Consider the following 27,170-nt stretch of genomic DNA (forward strand, 5'->3'; position numbering starts at 1 on the left):
TAGGTGCACAGGAATCTAATACAATAAAACTGTTCCTAGAAAGACTGTTCCTGCTTTCAGGTTTTAAAGATGGCTTCTTGGAATTGTTCAAATGTATTGTACCATGATGTCCAGGAGAGCTATGAAAAGGAATTTAGAGAAGTGCAGTAACGGAGTGGGTGTGGTCAAACGTGAAGGCGTGGTCACACTCATACACCCCTCCCCCAAGCCACTCGCTTGTGAATCAGTGCATTAAAACAGAGAGAATCATGCATTTACAGTCAGTTTGGTTGGTTTATTTGTGTCAGCTTTGTTTAATAGCCTTGAAAGTCATATGTGCTGAACAAGCTGCTCTGGTCAAAGAAAAACAAAACGAAAAACTTTTTGACACAAACATAAGGGTGTAAGTATGTACAATAATGATGCTGAGTGCATCAATTCGGGAATTTTCCACCAGTGTGAACACTAAACTTTCAGTTTTAGTTGATGCTTGGCATCAAAGCCCACTTGAAGCTATCCTGAAACAATGCAACAAAGCATATTTACTCTGCACATTATACTACGAATGCACAGCAACTGACTGGGAAAGATTCAGTATAGTACTGTGTTCTTACCAGTTTTCTTTGGGAAAGCAGTAGTGTTTGCCCCTTAAACTCAATACCAGGCTTTTTCAGTTTCAATGAAACTTTTTGTGGTAAACCTAACCCAGGAAGAGTCTAAAAAGGATTCAGGTGCAGTCCATGGGGAAAACATACTCTGTTCTCTTTGAGATACCCAAAGTAGTACAGCACAGTTTCATTCAATGCGAAGTTCAATAAAGATTAGGAACATTTAAAAAAATATGTTTCTGGCCTAAAAGAGCCATAAATAAAATTTTATTCTCTCAATTTATTAACAAGCCACAGTATTTCCCATGGCTGCAAACCACAGCACTTAAAACTTGTGTTAAAGTCCCAGTTGTCAGGTCCGCAGACCCGTCCGAGAGCTCCAGCTTTTTGACTCACCATCCATAGAAAAAACTAAATTAAACAAGACAATGAAGTAACACTAAAAAACCGAGGGCACTGCGGCAGGTTGATCCGGGGGAACATCAAATGAAAATAAAACAAATATTGAAATGAATCCCCAACCTCGTTTCACAAAGCTAAAGCTGCATGCGCCAATGTCTAAAACGCCATCATGATACCACTATTCGCTTTGAAGTTCACTCGAAAATAAAAACCATCATCATTTTTTTTTACCCTGAAGTAGTTTAGAGCCCATATGATTTTCTTCTTTGCAACCACGGCTGTCCCTGGCACCAGCAGCTTGAACATTCTGCTAGACATCTCCTTCATATGGGTTTGGAACAACATAAGGTGAATAAATGATGACCCAATTTTTTTTTTTTTCGTGTGAACTATCCTTCTAATGCTGCTTCTTCGTCTCTGTACAGTTTCACACTGTTCTTTACTGTTGCGTTAGCTTTAAAATATAACAGAATCCTCAAAATAATATTAATAATACCGATAAGGATAAAGATAAAATCTCTAGCAGCAATAGAGAAAAGAAAGGTCGGTAGATGTGGGACACCCCTGCTTTAAGGAAGGCGTGTGTTAGTGAAGGGAGACAAAGTCTGCGCAGCTCATCTGCCATCTGCGGGGGTTCGATTCAGGGTGAGCGACGTCATGACCTGGCCATAACGCTCGCAAAGCTCCAGCGTGGAGTATGAAGGTAGTTTGGGAGGGTCATGAAAGCTTTTGATCTCTGTTGAGCAGTCGAGCAGTTTGGGAAGGAAGTCGGTGAGCTTCTCCTGGAGATTCGCTGGAGAAGAAAAGGACACAAGTTTGAGTTGTTATTTGTATCTGCAAAGTGGACTTACTAGGGGGAAAAATTTGTCTATATTCTACCAATTAAAATTGTTTACATTTTTTTTTTTTTAAGTACAAAAATGTCTCAATTAAATATTTACACACAGCGGGTACAGTGAAACTGGGAAAGGCTCATTAAATCAGTTATGGTCCCTTTGATTAAGTACCCATCACCCTGGTGGGGTTGACGCTACCTTACAACCCCTGCTCTGGTTCTGGAACTAAGCATTAACAGTGCATTAAAGTTAATGCATTAACTAAGCATTCAAATATTTATTTGATCCCCTGCTGATTTTGTAAGTTTGCACACTTACACAGAAATGAAGGGTCTGTAATTTTTATGGTAGGTTTATTTTTAACGTATAGAGAAAGAATAGAAAAAACACATTATATAATGGTTATAAATTCCATTACCATCAAAATAACTGAACTTAAGTTCTGCAAAGTAGAGTGGACAAATATTGCAAATGCTAGACGTGCAAATTAAGTAAAGACATATGCCAACAGACTAAAGGCTGTCATTGAAGAAAAAGGTAGTTCAACAAAATACTGACACAAGGGGGTGATCCATTCTCCAACTCAGTAATTCAGTTTTTTTTCCCTAATATGTTGGTGTTATATCTTTTACTTGGAAGTTATAGGTTGCACTGAGTACAGTCGGATAAAACTAAAACCTTCATTTCAGGCTACAAAGAAACTAAATGTGATTGTTTTAAAGGGGGGTAATTCATGATGACATGCACCAGTAACTTTGTGCAGCACTGGTCTGCTCACTACCTCATTCAGCATGAAACTGACGTCACTCCACTACCTCAACAGTCAGTTAAACAAAGTAACTGCTCTTGAGCCCTTTATCACTTTAATCAGACTGAATTAGCCTTTTTTTCTATCTGCACTGTTTGTTCACTTCACTAGTTTGCACTCTATCTGCCATGTGCCTTGCGCTGCTTTTTTTTTTACTTTATTTAAAATTTTATAAGATATCCTTTTTTTACATTCCCTTATTGTACAGCTATATTTTATATTTGATCTAGATTTTTGGGCTCTACTGTTAGTGTTATCTGTATTCACCGGGGGTTTGAGAGTAACGTAATTTTGATTCTCTGTATGTAAGTACTGTACATGTGTAAGAATTGACAATAAAGCAGACTTGACTTGTTTTTTATACCCACTGTAGTACTCTTTCACATGCTGCTTACCACGGTAAGGAAGTATGCAATTTAAGACACAGCCTGTGACTGGCTTTGTTTAATGAATCTGCTGTTTTGAATAAATGGTTTGAATGAATGATTCAATGTCTTGCTTAATAAGACAAGGACTTGCGCCACCTACTGTCAGTTTTAATTTCATAAAGTATATCATTTTTAAAATAATTTAATTGTACTAAACATCTATTTTTAAAACAATCTTATAGTATGATTTATGCAATTGCAAGTGCAGCATAAATGCATTTATGCCACCTTTGAGGTGCATTAAAGTCTGTGCAAATAAATCTAAATGCCACTTCAGATGCAGCTTCTGTGCCAAATATGCTTATTACGATAAGGATTTGATTTGATTGGTAACAGCCCTATAGTCTATAATCATTCTAACTCTATATACTGATTGAATATAAGAATTTGACATAAAAGAAGACGCATAAGGACACTACTGAACACTATGATCTAAAAAAAAGTTTTAATATACTGAATCGAAATTTGATTTCTAAACCGAGAATCGATTTGATTGTGACCCAGAGAATATAACTGAAATTCCCACTCCTAAGACTTACGCTCCATTTCTTGGCCCAGGTACGAGCACCATCGGTTCCTCATGTCTTCGACAGCCACCATGTCTTTCTCCTCCATCTCATCCACCAGCAGCAGTGGAATACAGGCCACCACCAGCTCATTCATGATGCTCAGACCTGCATTCACTTCAATCTCCTCGCCTGTCTCAAAGAGGACAGCCGCATGTTCGTTCAACTTCTGCGAGACATAAAAAGAGCCCACAAAAATCAATGCATAGAAAAATGGTAAACACTCCTCGCTTTAATGAAACATCCTCCACATCCGAGACATTCTTTCAGTCCTCACAAAAGGTGAAACAAGGACAACGACGTGCTTCCCGCTAATGTGTTTACGCAGTGAGTGCAACATGCTTCCTATTCCAGGACTGATGATTATATTACGAGCACAATAGCCATGCGGGGGTCATCGGGTACATAGATGGGGAGAACAGCAGTGAATTGCAAAGTCAAAGCAAATGTTTATTACAGCTGATTTACAACAGCAACAAATAGAAGCTTCAGCTTTCAGATTTTAAACCTAAAGTAAATCCAAATGCCATTAAAGTATGAAAACAGTCCATGCCCCAAGCAAAACTCTGACAGAAAATGAAAACAGGATTTTAGACTTGACAGATAAAACATTCATAATTGTATTTGCAAAATCACATATATGCCAACTATTGCCCTTAATGCACTTTGTACTGAAATGCTAACCAGATTTGTTCCAGTCCCTGGTGTTAGAAACACTGTTTACAGGAAAGCATGTGCATTGGCATGAATAATACTGGTCTGAGAGCTGTTAGGAGCTCAGTTTGAGCTGGCTGTAGATCCAGGTTAATAGTAGGTGGTTGATTCACTCACTAGCAGGCACTCTCTGCGGTAATGTGTGATCAGCTCCTCATCGTGGCCTCTGTATGGCCCTTTTGCCAGGAGCTCTTTGTTGTACTGATAGGCGTAGATCAGGTACATCAATGCTTCCACGTAACTGCAATATAATAAAAAGAGCACATTAATATGGCTTTTTAACTAGAATATACATACATAGAAGATACATTTGCAATCCAAATAAAATATAAGGAAATTAGTAAAAAGCTGCATGATAAATGTTTCTTGAAGCAATAACTGTGGCAACCTAGAGTTAATCAAACAGAATATGCTGCCATCTAGTGGTGATATAGAAAATCAATGTGGTATGGTTTCCTCCTTTTCATTTTTTTCCCTGGTTTTCATGTTCATCTTGAATGAAAAGAAAGGTCAAGATACAGAAAACTAAATCTTCACCTTTTCTTTAGGAATAATTCCAGGCCGATTAACAGAAGTACTGTCGTGTCACGGAATTTCCTGTAATCCTGATGCCACATCTGTGCCAAAAGCAGAGGCATTAGATTATTTTAAAAATACAAAATACAATTAAAATCGATCTATATGTGTATCTATCTATACACATACTTTTAATTATAATGTATATTTTTTATTATATAATAAAAAAAAATTTAATTATTTTTTAGATACTTCCTTTTCTTACAGAATGTTTTCTTACATTCTTACAAATACATGATTCAATTGATGGATCTGAATCCTGCTTCCAACCTCAGTAGTTCAAAAACTGGCTTATCATTCACAATTCAATTTCAAACAGTGGGCGAACGTGGATAAGAAACACTTCGCTTACCTCGTATTCCTCCATGTTCACCTCGTCAGGCTCAATGAGCTCCAGTTTAGCACGTGCCACCTTCATGATGCTCTTACACCTGCAGGGAAGAACAGGGCCGTCACATTAGAGCTCAGGAGTGACTCAAGAGATGCTCTCAGGAACGAGCTGCATCCTCTGGCCATGAATCATACTTTATTATCCAAAACAAAATGGAAAGAGAGCGTCGCATCTGGGGCCATGCTCAGATCAATCTAATTACCTCGCTCAAAATAGAAGAGAAAGAAATCAATTTGCTTATGAATATGGATCACACTCCACACTGGAGAGTGCAGTCTGCTCTGGAGACACACGAGACTGTGTAGCGAGACACAAGACTTTCAGGCGCACAGACAGGAAGCTGTTTGGTAACACAATGATCCGAAACCACAGCGACTGCTGTAACGAGCTGATAATCACTGTCTGTGTCAGTCTGGAAGGCTCGAGATGGAACTGGCCTTTGGAAGTGTTAACTTATCAGTGAGGCGGTCCTGTCAAGCATTGTGTGTGGCTAATGCTTGTCTTTCATATTTGTCAATTTGATGCTCAACTAACTGTATAATACAAACACCTTTCGTAAGTGAAGTTAATATATATGTATATATAATACATAATTTCTTTTTGCTGAAATATATATATATATATATATATATATATATATATATATATATATATATATATATATATATATATATATAGTATTGTTCAAAATAATAGCAGTACAATGTGACTAACCAGAATAATCAAGGTTTTTAGTATATTTTTTATTGCTACGTGGCAAACAAGTTACCAGTAGGTTCAGTAGATTGTCAGAAAACAAACAAGACCCAGCATTCATGATATGCACGCTCTTAAGGCTGTGCAATTGGGCAATTAGTTGAAAGGGGTGTGTTCAAAAAAATAGCAGAATCTACCTTTGACTGTACAAACTCAAAACTATTTTGTACAAACATTTTTTTTTTCTGGGATTTAGCAATCCTGTGAATCACTAAACTAATATTTAGTTGTATGACCACAGTTTTTTAAAACTGCTTGACATCTGTGTGGCATGGAGTCAACCAACTTGTGGCACCTCTCAGCTGTTATTCCACTCCATGATTCTTTAACAACATTCCACAACCACAATGCATTCACATTTCTTGGTTTTGCTTCAGAAACAGCATTTTTGATATCACCCCACAAGTTCTCAATTGGATTAAGGTCTGGAGATTGGACTGGCCACTCCATAACATTAATTTTGTTGGTTTGGAACCAAGACTTTGCCCATTTACTAGTGTGTTTTGGGTCATTGTCTTGTTGAAACAACCATTTCAAGGGCATGTCCTCTTCAGCATAGGGCAACATGACCTCTTCAAGTATTTTAACATATGCAAACTGATCCATGATCCCTGGTATGCGATAAATAGGCCCAACACCATAGTAGGAGAAACATGCCCATATCATGATGCTTGCACCTCCATGCTTCACTGTCTTCACTGTGTACTGTGGCTTGAATTCAGAGTTTGGGGGTCGTCTCACAAACTGCCTGTGGCCCTTGGACCCAAAAAGAACAATTTTACTCTCATCAGTCCACAAAATGTTCCTCCATTTCTCTTTAGGCCAGTTGATGTGTTCTTTGGCAAATTGTAACCTCTTCTGCACATGCCTTTTTTTTAACAGAGGGACTTTGCGGGGGATTCTTGAAAATAGATTAGCTTCACACAGACGTCTTCTAACTGTCACAGTACTTACAGGTAACTCCAGACTGTCTTTGATCATCCTGGAGGTGATCATTGGCTGAGCCTTTGCCATTCTGGTTATTCTTCTATCCATTTTGATGGTTGTCTTCCGTTTTCTTCCACGTCTCTCTGGTTTTGCTCTCCATTTTAAGGCATTGGAGATCATTTTAGCTGAACAGTCTATCATTTTTTGCACCTCTTTATAGGTTTTCCCCTCTCTAATCAACTTTTTAATCAAAGTACGCTGTTCTTCTGAACAATGTCTTGAACGACCCATTTTCCTCAGCTTTCAAATGCATGTTCAACAAGTGTTGGCTTCATCCTTAAATAGGGGCCACCTGATTCACACCTGTTTCTTCACAAAATTGATGACCTCAGTGATTGAATGCCACACTGCTATTTTTTTTAACACACCCCTTTCAACTAATTCAACTAATTGCCCAATTGCACAGCCTTAAGAGCGTGCATATCATGAATGCTGGGTCTCATTTGTTTTCTGAGAATCTACTGAACCTACTGGTAACTTGTTTGCCACGTAGCAATAAAAAAATATACGAAAAACCTTGATTATTCTGGTTAGTCACATTGTACTGCTATTATTTTGAACAATACTGTATATATATATATATATATATATAATACATAATTTTTTTTTGCTGAAGTACCAAATACTTATTGGGACCACTGTATTTTTTATTTTTATTTGTTTTTGCACAAAATATTAGTATTTATTTGTTTTAAATGAAGTTTCCCACAGCTTTTGAAGAATGGTTTTCTAAAGTTGTTTTACTGTATTTTTAAAACTTTCTAGCTGCAGAAATCTTTTAGAGTTGAGCATAACTAGGAAAAAAAAAACATGGATCAAAATCAACAAAATCATTAATGTGAATTATTTTACATTTTCCATTAGTTTTACAGGCCTAGAAATCCCATTTTAAAACTGCCTTATTCTTCCAGGCTTTCTATGATGGGAACCCTGTAAAATAAATGCAGCTGGGCATTATAATATATAAATGACATCCACACAAGTGTCTTAAAATAATTACAAATTAAATTTAACAAAATTTAATTAAATTAAAACTGTAGTTTTGTGTTTTGTGTATAGAATCCTTACATAAAAACGATTTACTTAAAATTGAATATTAATAGAATAAAATGCAAAAATAAAAAAAGACTCAAAAGCAGTCCTTTTATTTTGCATTTGCTTTTTAGAGAGATGTTTTGCAGTTTGTAAATAAATAAATAAAATTACATAACAAAAACATAAACATTTAATTACATTTTATAAAAAAAAAAAAAAAAAAAAAAGAATAATAATAATAATAATGTTTCATATGACTCATACCTCTCATCAAAGCCAAGGTTTCTGTCAGCGAACTGCATGAGCAGAGTTCTCTCCACAATCTTTTTGGGTGCCTGGTTGTGAACCAAGTAAACGATGACATGCTGCAGTCGGTAGTCCCTCTCGGGGGGCGTGTCCTCCTGAGCGAACCTCAATAAACGAGTGTACTCTACTTTCATTGCCTGTTAGAGATAGAAAGAAGTCGAGAGACAGTAGGAAAGAAATAAAGAGTGTCAGAGATATGCAGAGATGGATGTGTTTATTTAGAAAGTCTTAAAAATGCAAATGAGCTAGAAAAGAATTGAATCTTTCCATCTACAACAGAAGGTACATAAAGTAATGACTGATTTGGTGCATCTGATTGTAATGTCTGTGATATGACTCAAACATCTTTAGTTGTAGAAATAAGAGCTTGCGTGCAGAGTGAAAGTACACAGCTGGACAACAAGTGAAGACAAAAAAAAACAACGCCTATAGAGATCTGCCAATGAAACAATTACGTTAAGTTTATTTGCTTAAATAGAAATGCACATTAATGTGTGTCACAATTAGCCAAAATAATATTTTTCACCTGTAGACCCTTGACAGAATGTTAAAAAGTCTAACCGACAACACACTATATTCGCTTAGCACCTGCTGTTTTAAATGATTTTAATGAAGTAATCTTTAAAGTTTTAATTAGTACGCGACGTTTTCTGCCATGTTGTGTGACAGCTTAAGATACCAAAAACCAATGCTAGTTTATATAAAAATAAATAAATAAATAAAAAAGTTCTCTCCCAAGTGCTTCCACTGCATCCAGAATGGAGTCAGAGCATGTTTCAGAGTATGATTCAGTGGGCTTTATAACACTTTTAATTGGCAGGAAATTACTTGTCTTTAAAAGTTTTGGTTCAACATACTTACCTGTTGATCAAAAATAGCCTTAAACATTATTTTTATTTAGTAACTTTCAGGAAGGTGTACTGATTTTTGCAACACAATTTTATCACTTTGATAAGAAAATCTTATTTTGCTGGATAATTTCGGCATTCTTCTTTGGTAATTGATCAAGCAGGTTTGTTGGAGCATACATACATCTCCAAAGAACCGTAACGTTTCTTCAAGAAAATTTTTAACTTGTTTTAGCTTTAGAGGCGGTGTAACAATTTATGCTGTGCACTGTATATACACACACATACATTCACACACACACACACACACACACACACACAATTATAATTATTGATTAATTACAAATGAATTGCCAAACCCAACACATACAAATTATTTTACAAATGACTACTTTGTTTATTCGGTTTAATCTACAAAAATTTTTTTATATAATTTCATTTTATTTTCAAAATACCATTATAATTGATGATTAACAAATGAACAGTCAATGCCTAAAACATAGAAATTATTTTACAAATAGTATTTTGTTTTTCTATTTAAATAGAACTGAATGCCTATCACCTATAATAAACAAATAAGTAAAAACAAATTACTGAGATCAAATTTTATACTGAAAGCACTAATTTTGTTTAATCACTATTGATACCAAATAACTGGAGGCTGATATCAATCCAATCTTAGGTGTCAACATACTTTATACACACTCCTCTATTTAAAGTGGATAATGAATAATATAATGAATAAATAACATTAACAGCATAGTAAAACAGGATGCAGAGGGTTGTCACGGCCTGCCGTGTAAACAGCGAGCTAACAGACATAATGAGATGCGCAGGGGGAGGAGGTGTGGTCAAAGAGCTAATGTGATGCACAGGGGGTGTGGCATGCTGCAGGTCATGTACCTTGAAGAACGCTGCTTCAGGCCCACACTTGTCATAAACACTCCTGGATTTGCCAATGGCCATTATGACACCCTGCATGTTTGGGGTCATCATCGCCTGCCCAAGGAGGGAAGGATATTACTACACCGGCTACGCCTCCAAAACTCTCATTGGCCAGTCCGCATGCCAATCACACCACAGCTCAGCCACCAGCGAATGAACTCAAGCCAACCCATTGAAGTAAACGAATTAGCTTTGAACAGAAAAGCTCATTCGAAGCCATGCCCACAGCATTAAAGATGTTTAAACATTCAAAACAGGATCATCATGCAAGTTAATGTGCCTTTGCTTCTTTAAATAAATAATGAACACCATAGTGAGCTGTGTAGACGGTACATTTAAGTGAAAATAATACTATGATCTCAAGCTTGCGCTTCATGAAGGAAAAATAAGTCGGGCAAAACAGAACCTTTCCTATTTTGTAATGTTTTACCAGGGGCAATGTTAGTAGTTTGGGAGTCCGCTGGGAGTAACTTGCATATAATGTTAATCTGAAATGGGTTTGGCATATTTGGCAGGTTGTGAAAGGGATGCTGGGAGATTTAAATTCATTACCAAACGTTGCCTAGGACTCTACCTCATCATCATAACCTCCCTCCTTCGACTGAATGACAAAGGTTCCTACATTAGGAATGGCCACCTCCACCACCCGCTGAGGTGCGGGCGGAGAGGAGGCGGAGTTGTCCTGCTCAGGGTCAAGGGGAGGACAGGGGTCAGAGGTCACCTCGCTGTCGGGATGTGATGACTGAGACTAAGAGAGACAGAAAGAGAAAAAAAAAAAGCTTTCCGAAAGAGAAAGCGGGCTAGAACTGAGAGAGCATGTTCATGTGGGTACTAATTCAGTTAATCTTTCTATTTATTCATTCATTCATTAATATTATTATTACCATTACTAAAATTATCTATATTATCTAGATCATGGATACAAACTTTCCTGGTTTGTTATGAACCAGATTTGGTACCATCTGCCATCAGTGTCACCACTTTCAGTTGGGATGTTTCTGATTGGCTGAACAAACAAATAGCTCTGTCCCAAACCGTTTTGCTTTTTCAAGGGAAATCTAACTATTGCCGCTCTCATTTTTAATTTTCTGAAATGAGACAAGCTCGATGACAGATGACGAATGCAACCTCCGAGACAGCTTGTGAATTGCTTAGAGTTGTCTTATGTTAAACTGGGATAGGAGAAAAGTATGTGGGTAGTAGAAAGTCCATGTACTCTTTTAATTAAAATATTAAAACAAATAATTATTCATGAATTACAAATTAATTGCCAAATCCAACACAAATTAATCAGAACTCAATCTGTTCCACAAAAAAAAAAAAAAAACTATTAAATATAAGCACAATTTTAATGAACAACATGTTTATATATATATATATATATATATATATATATATATATATATATATATATATATATATATATATATATATATATATATATATATATATATATATATAATTAATGATGAATTTCAAATGAGTTGCAAAACTTCACACATAAAAACGGTTTTATAAATTACTTTTTTATAAAAGTTTTCTGGCCTTAAACAGAATTAAATTTCACCTACAGAAAATACATATGTTTAAAAAATTACAATTTTGTTTTTTCCTTAAAAAAACTGAATGTGTATGACCTACAAAAATAATTTCATCAGTATCAATACTGCTGTCAATCCAATCTTAAGCATCAGAAAAACCCACAGTCCCTCATCTGCTAAAGCAACGCACACTTCTCTATCTACAGTGGATAATGAGTAATATAATGAACGAAGAACCTCATCTGCATAATGAAAAAATAAATGCAGAATTATTTGTAAAAAAAAATTGCACATTATTCTGATGGATGAAGCAAAGCGCAAATACAACAAGATGGATAAAGAGCTTTTTATTTTTTATTTTGGGATATCTGATTGATCAGAACCAATCAATAATGTGTTTCTAAGACAGATGATGAAAGCATAAACAGTGTGACATGAAAACTAACACACACAATTTAAACCTACTGGCCTTTGTTCTCATTTGCAGACATTAAAGTTTGCCCTACATCCAACTACAGAACTTTCTAAACGCACACTTTAAAGAGTGTTTTGGTCTCCAGAACCGTCTGACGGACTCAGACCTTGTTCATCATGTGTTTATGTATGTCTTACTGTGTTTAGCAGGGCCTCTGGACTCTTCTCATCATGCTCAGCAGCAGCTTTGCTGATGGCTCTCTCGGTGTCCTCCTGCAGGTGTTTGGAGTCTCCGGTGGGCGACTGCTGCTCCATGTACTCTGGGTCATGCTGAGGGGCTGCTGAGGGAGCACAGAGTGAGTTTCCATGAGTTAAAGACACTTGTTTCAGATTCAGACATGTGAAAGGCTCACCGGTGTTGTCTGGAGGGCAGGGTTCAGTGCACATGGGTTGGGCGGCCACACTGGCGGCGGCCAATGCCAGTTTCTCCTGCTGGAGTTTGCGTGCTTGAAGAGCATCCCACTCCTTCATCTCTCTCTCAAAGAGCTTGTTATCTGCCTCCACATACTCCTTTAGATCAGGAGGGAGCTTGTCCAAGCCGCTGAGCATCTGCCCTGTCTCTTTATCAAACTCTTCTGAGACACACAGAAGCACAGAGCCATTTCACAAACACACATGGATCGAAATGTGAAGACATTTTAACTGCGGTTTTATTTATTTTTTCTTAAATAAAGCTAATTATGATTATGACTGTCAGTTTAAAACGGATCCCAACACCGAAAATCTTAATTACCAAAAAAAAACAAAAAAACAAAAAACACTGCTTCTTTGAAAACACTCTGAATAGGGGGTTGTCATATTTTAATATTTAGCAGATTTCTAAAGATACAGATAAACATAGATACATAAATTAGGGAGGAATTGGAGTGTCTCTTAAAAATATAGAATCCATTTATTAATTAAAAGATTTAAATTATTTTTCAATTTGTCTAAGAAACGCACATAAAGTTGTTCAAAATATAGTTAAATGAGACAATTTAACAAACTGACAAATAAAAACACTTTAAAACTGGTTTGTAACAATAAAATGCATTAATAAAATAATTTGTGCTTTAAACTGCATTTTTAATAATACATTTATTAATTAAATATGCTGTGTTAAACATTATTTATTTTGCAATTTAAAAATATTTATTTTTATTTTTAAACTAATAACTAATCACCGATTGCATTTTATTTTTGAGTGGAAAATAGAAGTTTTTAGATTTCACTACTCAGCTCATTACCTGTGTGGATAACTCATAAGAGACTAATTAATGAGTAAACTTGCATATGTGGATTAGGTTACCTTCGATAAGAAAGGGCTTCTTATCATCAATGTACATGAGGCAGTATGCACTGGCATTGCGATATCCACCGAACGAGTCTCGCACCAGCTCCTCCCAGGATGACTTTGTCACCGAAATATCATTGTATTTCATCCATCGCTGTTGATGTGGGTCAAAGATGTATGCCCAGTAGTGACCTGCATTAGCCTGACCCTCGTGGACTAAAACGGCATGCAGCCGGTACGGCACCTGAAACGCATCATTATGAACAAGATGAACTCATTCTGGGGTAATTTCCGAGATGGTTAGAGAACTAACTGAGATCTCAAAAAGCTTCTCACCTGCATCATAGACTTGTCAGAATACATAAGCTCAATGGTTCTGTGGATTCTAGATATACTGGCCTGCAGATCTGACATACACCAGACAGAAACATTGCTACAAAGCCCAACGCAGTATAAGCATATGTTTGCCTGCATGCGTGTTTGTACCCCTGGTGTCGTTCTCCACCTCGCTCCTCCAGCGGTGCAGACAGCCCTCCAGCACCCGCAGCTCCTCCTCTGTGATGTGTCGTGGGGCGGGGTGCATGGGTAGATCTGGGGGCACACGAGACTGAGTGAACGGTTTATGGATCGAAACCCGTTGATGTTGCTGTGCCTGTGGACCAGAGCTGGAGCCCTCGGCTGGGACATATGTATCCGGCTGCTCCCCTGTGCTGAAGTCCATGCAGAAAAACACTTTAATATCTCACAAATGTATTAGAGAAAAAAAAAAAAAGAGCTATTCCAAATAAATGTTCAGACTTGGACCAGGTGAAAAAACTTGCCTTGCAGAAGGTGGCAGATGTGCAGTCGTGCCAGCAGGTGGTGCTGTTGTATTGATGTCCTCCACAGGAGACGTGCACACAGGCTTGCTGGACGCAAACTCCATGGCATACTGAAGAACATCGGCAAGAGGAAACCGCTTGGGCCCTGAGCCATAGCTCAGATACCTGTCCCAGAGAACATTTTAAGACGGATCTCAAATGAGAAAATATATTCTATATATTCTATAACCAAAAGCAGAAATACGAAACAGAAAGTCAGTCGGTATCCTCAAACTCATTCTTCAGGAACATTTCGGCCAAAACTCAGCATGTGACTTGTGTCCTTCCATTAACAATATAAAAGCTGCTTTCATGTTGAAAGCTGGAATTTTCCTGCTATGCAAGGTAACAGCAAGTTCTCTCTAGATCAGGGCAGAGGCTAAACAGAGTTAACAAACCTCTCAAGTCGCTGCTGGAGAACAGTCAGGTGCTCCTTTAGTCTTCTGATCTCCTCTCGTTTTATCCGTGTGATGTCTCTGTTCCTGTCCATGTACCTGGAATCAATTACACAAGATGCAGTTTCACTGAAAACTGGATGTATTTGGTGTTACATATACAGGATCCTTGTCATTTGATGTTTCACAAAACATTCAAAAACACAGACAAAAGTCATTTTAAAAACATTTACATACATTCATATATACTGAATTTTCCGGACTATAAGTCGCACGTTTTTCATAGTTTGGCTGGTCCTGCGACTTATAGTCAGGTGCGACTTATATATTAAAATGAATTTGACAAGAACCAAGAGAAAACATTACCATCTACATCCGCCAGAGGGCACTCTATGCTGCTCAGTTCTCCTGTAGCCTACACTGAAGACATAGAGCGCCCTCTCGCGGCCGTAGACGGTAATGTTTTCTCTTGTTTCTAAATAAATGCGACTTATAGTCCAGTGCGACTTATATATGTTTTTTCCATCATCATGACGTATTTTTGAACATACAAGTATGAAAATTAATAAATTATATAAAAAAAAAACACTACTACCTGTCCATGTATAGCATGGAGGGAAACTCTAGCTTGTTGTGAATCTTCTCAGGTCGGCCTAAGGTTTGATTAAACTCAAACCTAGACAGTTCAAAGGTCAAAACCGGTGGGAGTTTTGTGAACCAATGCTGAAAAAAAAACCCCACCAATGATTAGCATATAACATATAATGTCTTATTTGACCACACATTTCAACAATTAAAGTAAGAAAATGCCTTTGATGTCTTTAAATGAATTTGATTGATTTGATACAGATTTTCAGTTTTCTCCAAAACTAGAATTTCTTGCCTTAAAAGAAACATTTTTTTTCCCAGAAATCTGTGTTTAGCAGTATTTGAACTCCAGCATGCTCCATGAAAAGCCATCCATGTAAGCCATCCCAACTCCGCCTTCATTGCTAGAATGAACACTGGTGACCTGATCACATTTTGAGCCCTGAGAGAGACATGATGTGTTGGGCTTTCATTAACATCCCAGCCTGTTGGAGTTGAGAATAATGTACACCAGAGAATCTCCTTCTTTATTTGCACTCAGCTGAAGTAATTAGCAGGAAGCAGCTGCAAAGGGATCTGCCCAAGGCAGCACTGATGACTGAAAAGCCATTGTGTAACATCTCAGTCCGAGGTCATGTTTTTTTTTTTCTTGCACCTCAAAGATTGTGATTGAAGGAATAGAAGGACTATCTCAGAAAAGGGAACAGTTTAAAATGTTTGAGCACATCGTGGTGCACTGGGACAGAAAAAAAAAAAAAAAGAGACCAGAGACAAGCTCTCTACAAACCTCTTGCCCTGATTTGGCAGAGTTCTCGGCAGAATGCAAAGACTCGATTTCTCCCTCTATCATGGCTGCCTCTAAACACTCGTGCAGATCTTTGAAGCCGTTCACCTGCAGAGGGTACTGTCCAAACATCTCAGTGTTTTCAAATTTCTTTCCTGTAAAAACACACTCAAGTTTACATCATTGTCTTTAGTTAATACCCAAACAAACATGCAAATTCTATGGTTTGGTCTTGTCCAGAAACATGCTACATTGTATGCAAAAATCAAAATGCTCAGGAAATGTAATAACCACACGGTCCCGTTATGCATATTTTACTTTATTACACTATATTTGTTATTATTCGGCTTTATTATTCAAAGCTTTAATTTTCCGCAGCCATTACTTCAGTTTTCAGTCACATGATCCTTCAGAAATCATACGATATGCAGTTTTAGTGCTCAAGAAACATTTCTTATTATTATCAGTACTAAAAACAGTTGTTCTGCTGTAATACTTTTTTTTCTTTTCAGGATTCTTTGATTAATAGAAAGTTTAAAAGAACAGCATTTATTTAGAATAAAAAAACTTTTGTAATATTACAACTGTCTTTGCTTGATCAGTTTAATGCATCTTTGCTTACTACAATTATTATTATTATTATTTTTTCTTTTACTGTCCCCACACTTAATGTATGATTATCCGGACCATAAACCTTTGCATTTTAAAACAAGAAATAGTACATTTTGTGTGGTTTTACTAGGATTGCAAAAATATTTGGATAAATTTGGTACTCAAAAGCCATCAAAACAAGTGCACAAGGTAAACAATCTTGACAAGGTAAAAAGTTAATCAACTTAACATGTCTGTATGTAACCAGTATGTTTGTACGTACGTTTAAGAAGCCCAACACCACTCTCACATCAATGACCATTACATTTTTTTTTTTAGAGCTTGGGTTCTCCACATTACATTAACGCAAGGTCACTTTTCATCAACTAGGAGAGAGGGCTCATACAGCTGATGAATATTCACCTTCCAGGACGCCAACAGCCAGAAAACGGCCATAAAACAGGTCAACCATCGGGTTCTTCGGCTTCTCACCCTCTCTGTGAAGAACAAGAGCAAACATGGAGTCACATGGGGCTGGAAATGGTCTGAACTAGAGGAGTCTGTGTCCTTTGGCGGTAGGAGTCACATGAGGACTGTCTTCAGCAGGAATTTAACGGTGCTAATTGAAGTCATAAAGATTAATGTACCACATTAATCATCATTAATGTCTGGTCCAGCTGAATTTGTGGTGCGCTCATACATCATTCTGACTGAAATGACAGGATCACAGAGATGCAGTGGAAAGCCTTGTGAAATTGTGATGGTCATCAGATATTCTAGGGGGACGTATATGGGCTTACCTGTCCTCCTCTGCCTTTATCTGAAATGCATCCTCTAGCCAGTCCAAGAGTTTATGGGTGAACTCACTCACATCCTGCTGTACAAACAAACACCCCAACTCATATCCCGAACAAATGTATTCTTGTTTTAACTGGTCTCAATTTTTCCCTGAAGCTCACTTATGAGTTTACTTTTTATATTGCACCAAAAAATTTCATTTTTCATTTTACCCATTAAATGATCTTTGGAATGAAACCAACTTTTTGTTACTAAAAGGTGTACTTTACCTTTAAGATTATATATTTTGTATGTAAATGACAGAAACTTACCTGCTGAGATTCACTGGACTTAAAGGCGTCTTTGAGGATTTCCACGGCCCTGGATGGGTCCACATACTTTCGCTTGGAACCCACCAACAAAGAAAAGAGGTGCCTCAGCTCCTGCATGAAGGGCAGGTTCCTGTGCTCCTATGGGAATGCAAATGGAGACCAAATTAAAAAACGGCGGAGCGTAGCACCAGCAAAATCAAGGTCATGGATTTGATTCCCAAGGAGTACATGACTGATATAAAATTTCAGCTAAATGCATAATGTTAAATGAAACACTGGTTTTGGGATGTTGTATATTAACTTAACATTGAAATAGGATATGATGGCAAATTGTTTAGTGGATTTGGATGATAAGAGTTGATTAGTTAGGTCTGTCTGCTTTCAAGTAAGGTCATCTTTACCTGACAAACATCTCAATAATGTCATACAAGGTCAAAAACCTTCACCAGATCACATTATCTGGATTTTCTTCTTCGGAGGACACTTTTAATTGATATTAGATTAAAGTCTAGCAAGAGCTCAGCAGATGAAAGAAAACGAGCAATAAAGAGAGAGGACATGATGAATTCAGGGCTCTGTGGTCTTCTATCAGTAGATGAGGTTAAGCTCAGATTAGTGGCCATGTCTGCTGACCCTGTTCACAGGCTCAGGGGCCCCAGAGGAACATACTGAAGAAAGAAATCACCCAGACAGCAGCCAGCCTGCTGAGCCAGACACTGTCCACTACTTCTTTCACTTTTAAAAGCAGTCCGGAAAAGCGAGTGTGACAGTTTAACAGCTAGAATATAGGGACCTTGAAAAAGCACTTCCTCTGCTTCAGCTCATCTGGTCAAAGGCCAGTCAGATGGATGAAAACCAGTGCTTGTAAAAGTACGATAATGTCACAGCATTCAGCTGAGGCTCAAACAAGGTCACAGTTGCTGGAAGTGTGTCTCGGTGAGAAATGGATTCTTATGGCATGTGAGCTGGGTATCGGGTGGCAATCTCACCTTCTGAATGCGGGGCAAGTCCTGCATCCGTGCAGGGGGCGAATAATTCAACACCAGCCTCTGGAACTCCAGCAGGTTAAAAAGAGACTGAAACATATAGATAAAAAGATAAATATCAGTATTTGAGATTAGTGCGTGCCAGCTCTAATATTAACGCAACCCTGAGATGATCCGTTGGACAAAATAAAAAGACTGCATGCGTTTCCCCCTAAATGCATTTGGCATTTTTCTCACGCTTTGTTGAAGTGTGACTCCAGTTTCGTTGTGTGAATGACTGACGGACTGTTTTTGGTGACAGATTCACACATTTAGTGTCTCGTTGTCCAGATCTATAAATCCACAGAGCTGTGAGTGCCAGAGCAGCTGCTGTTCTTCACGAGTCGGGTTACACACAGGAGGTAAACAGCATGTGACAGTACTCAGCGATCATTACTCAACTATCAACATGGTTCATGTTCTGACATCGCATAAGAGACACAAACAATCAGGCCTCAGTAGAACCTGAAGTCACCTTCAGAGTTGTTTTAATACATACAGACAAATAGGAGTACAATATTAATGTTGTTTGGTAGTAATAAATAATTACAGGAATAATCAATATTAAATGTAATAAATGAATAATATAATAAAAAACAATAAATTTGCAATTGCAATTACCAGCGTCATATAAAAGCAATTAAAACACTTAATTCCAAACCATACAATTTTGTGTGTGCCGAAAGTGGTTATTTTAATATTTTTAAACACCCTGTACACACACACACACACACACACACACACACACACCAACAGTTTGAGGTCGGTAAGAGATATATATATATATATATATTTTTTAGAGGTTTAGAATGCATTTATTTGATACAAAAACATTTTTTTCTATTAAACTTAAAATAATTATTTCCATTGGTGGCAAAGTTAATATTTTAGCAGCCAGTACTCTAGTTTTCGGTGTCACATGATCTTTCAGAAATTATTCTTATATACTGATTTGCTGCTTAAGAAACATTTCTTCATTTTTTTCTATTCTTTAAAGTTGAAATTTTTTGAAAGCTTATTTTCTAAGTTTAAAGTACCCTTGCTGAATAAATGTTACAAATGAATTTCTTTCAGAAAAAAAAAAAGTTTCTTTAGTTTCTTGGCATATTTCATCTTCTCCAGTGCTCTAAACTTGATCCAGCAAAATCTAGATGCACATGTTCCATTTCATCTTCTCTGAATTAAATATGCTGAAGCAATTAACAGCACTGATACAGCTGTACCTCTGCATTAATAACCGCAAAACAAGGTCACTCGACTTCATTCAGATCTACAACACAGGCGGCACTACCATAATCAAATTGTCTGGAGTATTATCAAATTAAAATAAGACACAATTAAAATTAATTCATTAAACGGTCTTTTGTTGTTTTCCAGTTCATTAAAGAAGCAAATGTGTTTCCAGTTGTAAAGTAATCACAGCGGCTGACACGGACCTGTATAACTGCACTGAACCAGCACGTGTTCCCCACGTTCTTCAGCCCTACGGGACAGTTCTCCTGCCTCTTCCTATCGTGAGGGTTGGGTGAATCGCTCCATACTTCTGTGTGTGTGCGCTTCAGGCTGGCCTTGTTCTCAGCAATGCTGGCCTCCAGGACTCTGAAGCACATAGACACCAACTTTACTCCTGCCTCTTTACACTTTTCTGTACTAAAATGTACAATAATACAAAATATTCAGCAGGATAAAAGTTAAAAGTACAGTTAAAAGCCCACCTGCTGATAGCCTGCTCTTCATCAGTGATGCCCGTCTCCCTGAAGGCCCTGTTTGACTCCTCCAGACTGAGAGCGATCGCCCGCTGAAGGTCATCTTTATCATCTCCAGTGAGATCAATTACATCTGAAACAATCATAGGAACACTGAAAGTAAACAAAGTAGGTTACTAGCAAAATATTTTTATATATTTGTTTATTTATTTATATTTCTTAAATAAATAAATTTGACTTGTTTCCACATACTGAATTGGAATAGAAGAAAAAATGTATAAAGAAATATTACAATCTTCACATCATCCAAAAAAAGAAAATTATGTCATTAATGACCCTCATGTCATTCCAAACCTGTAAGACCTTCGTTCATCTTCGAAACACAGTTTAAGATATTTTAGATTTAGTCCGAGAGCGAAGGAATCTCTCGATGTAACCGGATCTTCTTGAAACAGTTCACTAAATCGAACTGAATCGTTTGAAACCGTTCTAGAAGATCCGGTTACGTCGAGTGACTCCTTCGCGCACCGGATATCACTAAACTGCTGTGTTTTGAACTCTCCCACAACAGACACGGAAGAGAAGACAATGCTGAATAAAGTCGTAGTTTTTGCTATTTTTGGACATAAATGTATTTTCGATGCTTCAAAAAATTCTAACTGAGCCTCTGATGTCACATGGACTACTTTGATGATATTTTTCTTACGTTTCTGGACATGGACAGTAGACCGTACACACAGCTTCAATGGACGGACTGAGAGCTCTCGGACAAAATCTAAAATTTCTTAGGCCCCGTCCACACGGAGACGCGTTTCTGTGAATACGCAGAAATTTTTTATCGGATAGGCGTTTCGTCCACACGGATCCAGCGTTTTCTTAAGGTGAAACCGCTATTTTTTGAAACCGGGTCCCAAAGTGGATAAATTTGAAAACGCCGTCTTTGCGTTTCCGTCTGGGCGGCTAATCCGTATATTTTCAGAAACGATGATGTCATCAGCCCACGTCTCCCCCTAGTCAGACACCTCTACATCAATTAATGACATAATTTTCATTTTTCCGTGAACTAACCCTTAAATGAACATTCATTTTACACAGTATTTACACAATTTTCACTCAAATATTTGAAAACCTAACAACTGATGAGGCATTCACTAGATTTTGAACACTTTTGTGAAACAGCTAATGTCAAGAACATCTAAATTGTTAAATATCGTCCAATATCGTCCAATGGCCTAGAGGTTATGACACTGTCAAACGAATATCTCTTAAGCGCATGTCGAGAGTTTCAATAAAAACATGAGGCCGCATGCCAAACTAACATTCCCTCCATCAGCATTCTCTCAGCAGTAGGACTGGAGATGGTTTCATAATCATCTGAAGCAAGCTGGGAGGAGTGGCAGGCTGGCTCTTTAAAAGGTCTGGCTCTCTGAGATGACATGCATGTAGTTATAAGAGAGCTGCCAAAACTCCCACTGTTACGAGTTACATGATGTCTCATCTCTTTCCTTTCAGCAGGACGTGTGGAATAAATATTAGTTCTCTGGTTTGACACAGCGGAGCGCATTTACTCCTGCACTTTAGAAGATAATGAATCAATCCTAAAATCAAACTTATTAAGTTCAGGCACTAAAGCACAGACTGAAATCTAAAGCAAATAAATCAGTTTTGCTGTCAGAAACAAAGCATTTACTGCAGGTTCTTCATTCAGATTGCATTGGCGCCATGGCATTTCATTGTACTGAACCACAGAGCAGTGTAACCTTCCCCTGGATTCCAGCCCATCATTGTTCTGAGATTTAAATACGTACTTGTGTCAGCCTGGCTGCCCACACTGATGTATCGATCATTGGTGATTTGGGCTGTCTGGTAATATGTGGCTTCATCTTGCTGTGGGACCTTGGCGTTCTTCTCAGTGAGAAAGGCCACCGCCTCGGCTAGGTCACCATTACTGACCTGGACACAAATACAGATGTTCGAACAGCTTTCATTACATGCAGTAAGAAACTACTTGTCTTTGAGCAAATAACATTAAATTTGCATCTACCAAATCTAGTTAGTTAGAGAGTTAATGAAACAGATGGTTCACCTGCAGTGCCTGCTGTAACAGCTGAACATCTGTAGTTCCAGTAACTTCCCTCAGCTGGTTCAGTAATGTCTGCTGGTGCTACGAGAAAAACACAAGAGAAACACATTTCTAAACATCAAAAACGGACAAATTCCAAACCAAATAAATGAATACAAATAAAGGAACTGCACATTCTAATGTTGTGGTGCTTGAATATCCTTTCTAGTGCTTTATTTTTATTTACTTAAAATTGTATGTCATTTCAATATCCCAGGGGAGATAAATATAATATCCATGAGCACACCTGTTTTACCCACTACTAAATCTCACTTTTAAAAACAAGACAATCAGTATTGGTCATTTTACATGTCTCTTCCTGTCTAAGTGGGGTGTTTTATTTATTTTTTGGCAGAATAAGCTGTGAAATGGATCAAATGTTGAAGAATCCGGCTCTGCAAGACCAGGATCCAAATCACCAGCACCACTCAGCAACAAACAGAACAACATCTCACACCTCTGGCTGGGAAACCGAGAGTACTGGCCCTTTATCTCAGTCCTGGCTGCATTCAGGAACGGCATGAGTCAAACACAGACTTGTGCCAGGCTGAAGAGGGAGGAACGGCACTCCTCCCTAGACTGAAAAACAGCATGACTGATCTGTTTCTACTCGTCTAACCATTGCTTTGGGCTCTACCGAATTTTATACAAATGTTTTTCTGTCTGCTTCATAATAGGTCTAAGATAGTAACATCATTACATAAACTAATGCACTGACCTTTTAATGTTTTGTATGCTTTACGTTCAAGATATGACATGAAACGTGGTATGTCCCAACCCTCTGAAGGAGGCACACCCCTCCCTTAGATGGGCTATGCAACACACATTTCTCAACAGTAACACGATAAAGCAACACAAGCTTGTAGCCAAATCAGGGCTGCTGAAACTTACAGTCCGTGTACTTTCAGTTTATGCAAAATACATCGTTTTATATTCCCCACCACCTGCTGTAACTAGTTCAGTTTAATTAAGATCACTTCTTCAGTAACTGCATTATACGCTGATAAATTATCTGCCTATTAAACTAAATTTCAATTATTCTATTAAAAACCAAAGCAGCCCCTCAGTGAGCACTTTACAACCACTACAAAAAAGACATACAGATTCCATTTTAATCTACAAAAACTAGACAAAAAAAGAAAAGCCTAACAAGAAAAGCCTAATTTTTACAAACAAATAACACCATAAAAACATGATATTAAATTTAAAAGCTAAAAATGACAAAACAAACATAATATAAACGTTTTAAAATAGATGAAATTGAAATCCAAGAAAGTCCTGATGTTTACAAAAAAAATGAAATAATGACATAAATCAAACAGACTAATGTTTATGAACTAATAAAACTGAGAAAAAAAACTACTGACACGTTTACTCAACAGCCTGTTTACAAACAGAAGAAATTGAAACCGACATAAAAACTGACAAGATACAATGTCAAGTTTAAAAACAGATTAACACAAACCACGATTCAATCAACATGAAACGGCGAATGTTTACAAACATAAGGACGAAAGTATGAATAAATGTTATGAAGCAGCAGTGTGGGTGTCAGAGCATAAACAAACCGCTAACGTTACACGAAACATAAACTCCAACGTCACATGAGACACCATAACACTTCTGAACATTCAGATTCGCGGGGTATTTAGTGAGATTTAAGAGCGTTTTGATGGGTAAGTTTAGTAGCTTTAGCTATGTTAGGACAAACGCGACTGATTAACGTTGAGTTTAGCAGATTTATGCTGTTATGTATAGTTGTTTATTGTTTTAAACTGTTTAACTGATTTAAAACGCATACGCGTGTAAACACAAATAGTCCAGCGTATAAAGAACAGAAACGTGAGGCGCGGCTAATGTGATGCGAACACTAGGCCTCAGCAATCAAACCGAACCATTGGAACTTTCAACGCGCCCATAAACCTGTTTGTGACACCAAACTAACCGAGCCGAGACGAAACGGACTGGGCCGAGCCTGATATGTGTGCGCGCGCGTTACCTTCTGAGAGTGCTGCTGCAGGACATTCTGCTCCACGGTCATGGCCGGTTCCGATCCAGACGAAATGGACTCAGGTTAGAGGGAGAAATCGGAGCATACAGGGATTAGAGTAGTTTGAAATGGGAGAGTTTAAAAAAATAAAAACCCTGTACTCTTCGGTGCTGCAGAGTACTCGAAGAGTACAAACAATGCTCACATATCTGACATCCATTAGCTGGGTCTGAATCACATGCGCGCGCGACTACGTCATAGCGATGGATATAAACACACCCCTACTCGCACACAACAAAACAAAACAATGCACCCATAAGCAATAATCTAATCAACAAAGACTTGACTAAAAAAACAGATGTTATTTCCCAAAAATAAAATACGATTGCCTGTACACACACACACGCGCACGCACGCACACACACACACACACACACACACACACACACACACACACACACACACACACACACACACACACACACACACACACACACACACACACACACACACACACATATATATATATATATATATATATATATATATATATATATAGGCCTATAGTCTGAATGGGGTAAGTTAAAAAACGATTATTAAACACAAAATAATTAATAAAACTGTAAGAGTTAATATCCAAAAATAACAAAACTTTGCTTTTGGTCAACATAATTTAGGGTTTAATTATTAAATTGTAGTGAACTGAAAAGCTATTTTGAACATTTAGCCCATATGGCAACATGCCCATGTAAATACGGTATGCAGTATGACGTAGGACATATTTTTGTCAATCACACAAAAAAAGAACAAAACATAAACAGGGCTTAGATTAAGCCATATTTGTCCATAGATCATTTTGGACATTTAATTATATTTTATAAACGTGCCTTAGAAAAAAACATTAGTTTGTATCTTGAGACAAACCAATGGCACTGACAAAGACCTATATTAAGGTCAGTCCTTTAGTTAAAACACCCCAGATATGTTTAAGCCTTGTCTGTGTTATGTGAAACCGGGGATATATACTCTGTTTCTATCCCATTTTTATTTATTAGTATTTTAAAGTGTAAGTATGACCCTTCACAGACTGAATATTAAAGCAATTAATTAAATAGAGTGTGCACGCTCCTTCATATGCATCAACATCGGTTCATTTTTAGTTCTTAGAACATGTATATGTCTCGTGTCCTCCCTTCAGGTGGCGCTCATGTACATGTTTTCAGTCAATGCACCGTTGCATAAACTGGGTTGGTCTCTCATGATCATTACAGTGGCTCATATTTCACAGCATGTGTGTATCTACAGTAATAATCTGAGGGATATCAAAACTGTTTCCTGTATGGTAATTAAGCACAGCTCTCTCTGATTACATAAAATAAGCCCGTTTTTTTATTTACAGGTCAGAGGTCACTAGAAGGTAATCATTCGGCTGTTATGTGAGTTCATATTACAGCTGTAAAATGTTAAATTAAAAATAACACTTGTACACTTGGCATTTTACTCACAAAGAATTCACAGCAAAGAATTGTGGCTTTAATCCAACTAAATCAGATAAATCTGACCTCCACCTCTGTACTAACTCTCAGCTCTCTTAACATGAAGTTCAGAGGTTTTCTGGGTCAGTCTGGGCAATTTCCTCAACTTCGAGAGTGGAAATGAATCTTCTGCAATATTCTGTAGAAATGCGTTACTTACGGCGGTCACTCTCTGACCTTTGCCCTTAGTACCAATAGTTCTAATCTCAATCTGGACTCAGTAAAGTAAAGTAATATTGTCACATATTTTTCCGTATATGAAAGAGGCAATTCCTTATGTATTATAGTTATATAATTACACAATATATAATTCAGTATAATTTCAAATACACCATTATCAATATATCATTTAATATATTGATCATTCATTATAGGTTTTCTTTGCACAAGGGTTTATCGTGCCATTAACCCATGATATGTTAACTCCAACTCCAAGTGTGAATCCATTTTAAGCTCTTTTATGCTCTTTGGCACGAGGTCAACACACCACCAGTTACCCACGATCAACAACAGGGCTCAGTGAGCACTCTTAATGAAAGGAGAAGTTCTTCTGCCAGCTGTCACGTTTCTGGTGGCCTTTGAAGAGGGGGCTGTTGGGAAATGGGGGGGGGGGGGTCACAGCTGCAGGGCAACTGCAGATCAACCACAGTGAGTGAGCTAAAGATGTCAGAGAGAGAGAGAGACAAAGGTCACAACCCCTGAGGCTCTGGCACAGACTTCAAGAAGCTCACCTTCACCAGCATCCAGCACAGGGGAGCGGGCGAAACAATGGAAACAAAGAATACCTCCAGCACACAGAAAGAGGCTAGAGGAAGACGTGTTAGAGTGATTTTTAACGGCTGTTTATCTTCATACAGAAAAATGCCTTTAGTCTGGGTGAAAAAAAACCTTAGATGGGGAAATACTGCTATAATGCACAGCTTCTAGTAGCTTATTGGTACAATAAAGTTGATTTAATTGACAGGCTTTTCCCAGTGTACCTTGTTTCAAGC

General features: G+C 37.6%; 1 protein-coding gene across 8 annotated transcripts; it reads right to left on the reverse strand.

The window, feature by feature from the left end:
- Positions 1-253: 253 nt before the first annotated feature.
- Positions 254-24,898, reverse strand: LOC113054496 (ubiquitin carboxyl-terminal hydrolase 25-like). 8 transcript variants are annotated; one of them, XM_026220088.1, is made up of 26 exons: positions 24,653-24,898; positions 22,618-22,695; positions 22,340-22,484; positions 20,541-20,664; positions 20,262-20,424; positions 18,790-18,876; positions 17,801-17,938; positions 17,492-17,568; positions 17,115-17,188; positions 16,104-16,255; positions 15,324-15,451; positions 14,732-14,827; positions 14,295-14,459; positions 13,960-14,183; positions 13,810-13,880; positions 13,489-13,717; positions 12,554-12,772; positions 12,339-12,481; positions 10,760-10,933; positions 10,144-10,239; positions 8,351-8,529; positions 5,270-5,348; positions 4,879-4,958; positions 4,459-4,582; positions 3,601-3,796; positions 254-1,782 (listed from the first exon to the last, which is right to left on the reverse strand). In XM_026220088.1, exons 1-26 carry the CDS (start codon positions 24,692-24,694, stop codon positions 1,604-1,606), a joined length of 3,462 nt encoding a protein of 1,153 aa, XP_026075873.1. In that variant the 5' UTR covers positions 24,695-24,898; the 3' UTR covers positions 254-1,603. The 8 variants fall into 8 exon arrangements, with proteins under 8 accessions (XP_026075873.1, XP_026075872.1, XP_026075871.1 ...); XM_026220087.1 differs by having other exon boundaries at positions 12,339-12,478; positions 12,554-12,775; XM_026220086.1 differs by having other exon boundaries at positions 12,554-12,775.
- Between the last annotated feature and the right edge of the window lie 2,272 nt (positions 24,899-27,170).

Source organism: Carassius auratus, chromosome 35 (assembly GCF_003368295.1).
Source record: "Carassius auratus strain Wakin chromosome 35, ASM336829v1, whole genome shotgun sequence".
In the NCBI taxonomy this organism is placed as follows: Eukaryota; Metazoa; Chordata; class Actinopteri; order Cypriniformes; family Cyprinidae; genus Carassius; species Carassius auratus.